The 6,192-nt window shown below is 42.7% G+C and overlaps 2 protein-coding genes across 2 annotated transcripts in view; one reads left to right on the top strand and one right to left on the bottom strand.

Moving 5' to 3' along the window:
• The first annotated feature begins 545 nt into the window (after positions 1–545).
• selenol (selenoprotein L) lies at positions 546–4,613 on the top strand. Its single transcript, XM_017033569.2, has 9 exons — positions 546–718; positions 1,406–1,484; positions 1,572–1,625; positions 1,763–1,808; positions 2,211–2,329; positions 2,406–2,520; positions 2,862–2,984; positions 3,146–3,283; positions 3,753–4,613. The coding sequence occupies exons 1-9, from the start codon at positions 613–615 to the stop codon at positions 3,882–3,884; spliced, it is 912 nt and encodes a 303-aa protein (XP_016889058.1). The 5' UTR covers positions 546–612; the 3' UTR covers positions 3,885–4,613.
• clec11a (C-type lectin domain containing 11A) overlaps positions 4,099–6,192 on the bottom strand; it is a 2,914-nt gene continuing 820 nt past the window's right edge. The window contains exons 2-5 of the mRNA XM_025056707.1: positions 6,089–6,192; positions 5,745–5,852; positions 5,574–5,657; positions 4,099–5,344 (exon numbers count right to left, since the gene is read on the bottom strand). Of these exons, the coding sequence (XP_024912475.1) occupies positions 4,932–5,344; positions 5,574–5,657; positions 5,745–5,852; positions 6,089–6,192 (709 nt within the window). The 3' untranslated portion in view covers positions 4,099–4,931. The remainder of the gene's footprint in view (positions 5,345–5,573; positions 5,658–5,744; positions 5,853–6,088) is intronic.

Raw genomic sequence — 6,192 nt, 5'->3', positions numbered from 1 at the left:
GAGTCTGTGTTGAATTGACCTCTGGCTAATTGTCCCCATCCCTCGTGCTCATGTTTTTACACCGTGTGTTACACCGTCTTCTGTCCAGTCATTCATGTTTTACACCATGTGTTACACCGTCTTCTGTCCAGTCATCACCAGCGGCAGTGCTGCAGAGCGAGGAGAGCACAACTTCCGAGTCTTAGGAACTTTTTTTCATTTAGTCGAGACAGTGAATAAAAGTGGTTGATGATGACATCGCAGCGTCTCTGTTGATTCATTTATTTTGGTTCATCGGTCTAAAAACCGTTATTTCATAAATAAAACCAAACAAAATATTAGAATAAACTCTTAAAATAGTTTTATTTTAGTGAAATAACGACTTAATTTACATAAATATATAATTTTATACTTAAGATTTAACAACTTTATTCTCATAAATTCACACAAAAATCCGTTAACAATCTCTATTAAAAAATAAACGGCTCAGTTAAATACCGGAAGTGGGAGGAGCCTCGATAAAGCGCGTCATCACCCTTCGGCCACTCGTCATCACACGTGATATAAACATAGCACATTGTGCTGCCTGGTCGATCAGAGTGTTGGTGTCAGTGTGTGACAGAAATATTGGCCATGGCTGAGAACGTGGACGTTTCAGCAGAAACTCTGACCAGTGCTTTGACTCTGCTGGTCAACCAGAGCAAAGTTCTCCTGCAGACCGCCAAACAGGAAGCAGCAGGTAGGAAGTGGTTACTTCCGGGTCTCCTGTAAAATCCTGACCATTTAAGATTTAAGTCTCTGTTGAAGGAAATGGAAATTGATTTTTAGAAATGTTATAAAGCGAGTGGGATTTTTGATGCCGTCTAAATAATTCGGCACAAACGACATATAAATTACACCTTTAATTTGTAATAATAACAATAATATTGATCAAGTGTGTTTGGTGTTCACACCGTGTTCATATGGACCGTGGAGACAAAACGTCTGCTCCGAATTGGAGACGAATTTATATTAAAGCATATATTTATTATATTTAATTATTTATTAGCGTGATGTTTTACAGTTGGTCAGTTATTGTCATTAAAATTATGTCCACTTGTTTTTCTTTTTTTTTATCACCAAAATGATACCATGTTGTTTTGGCATCACTTATTCACAATAAGTAACTGTTCTGTAGAAAATGTTGTTGTTTTTGTTTTGTTTTTGAATGAATATTACTACTAAATTTACGCTGCTCAAAGCAGCAGTAAGTGAGTTTTGCTAAGTTGTTAAATTTCCGTCAATGTAGTCCAATTAAAGGAAACAATAAATTGATGACAAAATACATATATTAGCAAAATATGTTTTTCTTTATTCCTGATATACATACACACATATACAGTAACTGAAATCTTAAACCATAACTCAGACTTCTGTTCTCACTCAGTCTCCCTGGAGAATCTGGTTCCACAGAAAATCAGCAATTTGTTTGGCCTGATGGCGGTAGGAACAGACTTTTACACCAGGTGAGACAGACAAATGTTTTTTTGGAGGAAAATGAAACTAAAATGTCGATATCATACTATTTGTAAATTTTATTTTTCCTCTGACAGCATCGGTGTGAAGAAGAAGAGTGACGCAGAAGCTCTCTGGCAGAAGTTTTATCAGTGAGTTCTGAGTTCAGTGAGTTATTGGACCAATAATTAACGAAGCAGCATTAATGAGCCTCGTTGGTCTCCACACTGAGCTGGAGATGTCCAGACTTTAATGGCGTCCTGTGTTGTTTTGTTTTGTTTTTTTACAGCCACGCTGCAGTGAGAGAGCAGGTGGACGAGCTGCTGGAGCTGGAGGTCAGCGTTTCTTTGAACTGTCTGGACTTAGTTTGATCAGATTTAATTAGTCTTTGACTTTTAGGGGTGTAATAAATATTGATTGTATTGTATTTTTTTTAATCACCAATTCCCAGTCAAATATTCCTGGTGTTGGTTCATTTTCTTTTTCTTTTCTTTCTTCTCTGGTGACTCCAAATGTAGATCCAATGTTAGTAACCTGATGTTCAGGTGGAACAGCAGCAGAGTCTGAGACTGTGATGTCTTAGAATTTAAGAAGAAGAGTCTTAATTTAGCGTCAAGTCGTACTGTAATTAAAGATTTAGAACCTTGACGACGAAACCTTAATTTAGCGTCAAGTCTTAATGTAGTTAAAGATTTAGAACCTTGACGACGAAACTCTGTGTCTGTGTCTGTGTTCAGACGGAGTGGGACTCCTTCCTGGAGAACGTGGACACAGGTCTGCAGACGACACACACAGGAACCAGGATGGGGGACAGTCTGAGTCCTGACACCAGGTTCACTGATGTCCGCAGTGGAAAGTGAGCTCACACACACACACACACACACACACAGATTGTCCTCAGTGATGTGATCTTGTCATGTCCTGGATCACAGGGGCGTGACCCTGGGTCAGTACCTGGGTCGGGGTCAGAAGCTGCTGCTGGTCCTGCTCAGACATTTTGGATGACTGCCCTGACGAGACCACGTGGCCGAGCTGGAGGTCAGAAAGGTCAGTTTACATTTCAACGTCGTACTGCAGCAGTAATCCCAGAGGTTACTTCAGGTCACGGAGGAGGATCGGTGACACAGAAGAAGAGGATTTGTTTTTTAAATTAACAGAATTTTTATTAAAAACATAAAAAAGAATAAAATTATTTTATTACCATTTTTGGTTTTTAATTCCAATGAAATAGGTTTTAAAAAGTTATGAAAAAAGATACTTGTGTTTATTAAGATGTGGTCAGTGGTCAGTGGTCTTGTGTCACAGCCAATAAGGACACAGGTTCAACTAAGTTTTAGTAAAAAAAAGAAAAGAAAGAAAGCTGAACTCTTTCTTCCGTCTCTGCGCAGGCTGACTTCGAGGCTCGGTCTCTGCGGGTCTTGGTGGTTTGTTTCGGGCGTCGGGAAGGAGCTGAGCTGTGGCTGCAGCAGACTGGCTGCAGCTTCGACATGCTGCTGGATCCACAGAGCCAGGTCAGCTGATCCACATCCAGTAGAACCAGGAGTGTGTGGAAGTGTGTGTGTGTGTGCTTGTGTTCAGGGCTCTACGGGCCCTAGAAAGGGCCCGCCCCCTCTTTTGGAACCACTGGTTTAGTTGAAAGGATAATCCCTGACCGTGACCCCTCTGTCCACAGACCTACAGGACGTTGGGTCTCGGCTCGTCTTACGCCAAAGTGATTAAGTTCAGTTTCCTACTGAACTACTCCGAGTACAAAACTGTGGGCGTGGACTTCCCTGACTTCCCATCTGACCTGCAGGGGGACATCTACCAGGTACAGACCACGAAACGGTTATGTTTGACTTTAATAATGACCGCATTAAATGTGAATAATCATGATTAATTGATAAATCAATATTCCCTTATATGACAAATATATATATATATTTTTATGTATATTGGTTATACAAAATACAAATACCAATAACAGCATGGTCATACAAAATACAAATACCAATAACAGCAGGTAGAGGTCAGTGTTTCTCACCTGTTTTATTTACCACCTAATCCAAAATAAAACACAAAAAAACAAACAAAATTGACCTGCTTAAAACCTTGAAAATGTCCCTGAAAAGCTTGGTGACGGACCTTGAAAGTCCTGGAAAAGCCTGTATTTAACGTGCAGATCTGAAGCAGTTCATCCTGAGGGATTTTTCACAGATGTTGTGATTTGACGGGAGGGTTTGATGGTCAGTGTTTGTTGACGTCACAGCAGAACAGAAATATGTCCGTACTTTGTTCAGATGGGTGGGAACTTTGTGCTGGATGAAGCGGGGAAGGTGCTCCTCTCTCATCCGTCCAAAACGCCGTTAGACAGGCCGACCGTGGACGACGTCCTGGAAGCTGTGGACGCCGCAGACTCCAGGTCGTTATGAGGTGACTGTGAAGGAGACGCTGACCTCGCTGACACCACAGAAGAAGAAAGGGCTGCGTCTTCGTCCCGCGTTTAATGACGTCACGCCTCTCGCTCGTGACTCCACGATGAGGTGTGACCGATGTTGGAAAAACGTGCAGCGAAGACCACCGATCGTCTTCACGGTGTCACCGGGGTCAAGTCACGGTGACCTTTTTATAAATGACATCATTACGAAGTTAAAATTCAATTATACTGTAGGTCTTTTCTTCTTTTCTTCTTCTTCTCATTTCTTCATCTTTTTAGGCTTTAGTTTGATGCTAAGCTAGTCGAGCTAACTCTCGTCTCACTCCAACAGAACTTCAGTGCTTTTGTTTTCAAACTAACATTTTTGGTCTTTGAAAAAGTCAGTTTGCAGCTGATGGAACAGGAAGTGACAAACACTCGTCTACTTTTACCTCAGATTTATTTTAAAAAACAACATTTACACTCGAGGTTTTATGTACATTACAAATCTTTCATTATATTTATATATATTTCTGTGTGATGGAAATATACTATTCTATGCTATATTGTGTATTTCCATTGTGCGAGACTTCAGGGATTATGAACACCAACCTCCTCAGCTGTGAGACCGACAACTGAATTTCACTTTTATAAAATCATCATCATCATCATTATTATTATTATTATTATTTTTATTATTTGTGATTTGGAAATGTTTTTGCAAATATAAAGAAATGTAACATTCTGTAATCTGATGACGTTCTGTCCGTAGTTAATATGCAAATCATTCTAAAATTTCATCACAAAGAAATTTTATATTTAAAAAAATTTTAAAAAGAGAGAGAGAAACAACTAATCCATGTGTTTTTTAAATAGAAAATGAAGAACAAGGACAAAACGACGTAACATTAAATTATTGTCTTCCGGCCCAGTGTTGGACAGGGATCTGACGATGCATCGTGACTCGGTTAAAAATCGATACAAAAGCGTAACAATTGTCATCGGTTGAAATTAAAAAAAAAAAAAATCACGTAAGGAGCCGGCTGCGTAAAGAAGTCTGTTTTCAAAGTGACACCCTGTCGTCGAACTCGCAGACGTAGTTCATGTTCCGGTCGCAGTAGTGGTCCCACCAGTCCCCGTCGTCTGACGACATGGCCACGCAGTTCTCCCGCTTCCCTCCGTCAGGCTGACTGGAGAGGAAGTGCCTGCGCCACTGGAAGTAGGAGACCTGCGTGCCGTCGTCGAACAGGTACAGACCCTCGGAGCGCAGGTCGTTGACGCCCAGCCACACGGGCCAGTTCCCCGGGTGGAAGAAGGACTTGACGTAGTCGGCCAACGCCTCCTGTTCCTTGCGGTCCCGGGGCATCGCCATACGGCCGCCGCGTTCCAGACACTTCCTGGATGCTCCGGCGTAATCCTCAAAGTTGTTGTAGACCAGGTAACACTTGTATCCCAACCTGCGACCTTTGTGACAACCTAGGAAACACAGGAAGAAAACTGCAGTACTGAGTCACCGACACCCTGAGGTCAGGAGGGGTCAACTGGTTTGGACCAGGACGGTACCTGACCTTTGACCCACTGCCATGGGATTGAGTCCAACTGGAACCTGTCCTTAATATTATTAATCTGTGTGTGTGAGAGGTGTGTGTGAGAGGGGTGTGTGTGTGAGGGGTGTGTGTGAGGGGTGTGTGTGAGGGGTGTGTACCTTCCAGTCTTCCGACCTCCTTGCGGTTGTCTTTGCTGTGCTGGTAGACGTCCCTGATGTTGTCCTCCAGCTCCCCGACCTTAGCTGCCGTGGTCCAGATGAGAGACATCGTTAGAATAAAGTGTGTGTGTGTGTGTGTGTGTGTGTGGCAGAGAGTCATGTGACCCTCACCATCTATCCTGGTCAGACGGTCCATCAGCTGACTGACTTTCACATCCAGGGTGTAGTGACCAACGTTCAGCTTGTGGATGGCCTGGTCCATGCTGGCCAGTCTGGACACTGGGAGACAGAAGAGGAAGAAGAAGAGGAAGAAGAAGAGGAAGAAGAAGAAGAAGAAGAAGAAGAGGAAGAGGAAGAAGAAGAGGAGGAAGAGGAGGAAGAAGATGATGATTCAGAGAACACGGGGGAGAATAATTAATCAACTGGAACACACATCTGCTTTTTATGACCCCCACCCCCTCCACACACACCCAGTGTTTGGCTGCATTAAATGCTGCGTTCAATGACTGACGTACAAACGTAGTTGTATGAGTTTTCAAAGTCTGACAGTTGTCTGGTCGGCTCTGGTTCAGGCAGGAGGTCAGGGACGTCCCCACGTGTCTTCTTCACCGCAGTCAGG

This window comes from Cynoglossus semilaevis, chromosome 7 (genome assembly GCF_000523025.1).
Source record: "Cynoglossus semilaevis isolate Cse_v1.0 chromosome 7, Cse_v1.0, whole genome shotgun sequence".
NCBI lineage: Eukaryota > Metazoa > Chordata > Actinopteri > Pleuronectiformes > Cynoglossidae > Cynoglossus > Cynoglossus semilaevis.
The sequence above is the reverse complement of the archived record's forward strand: the minus strand, read 5'-3'. Positions and strand labels throughout refer to the sequence as shown.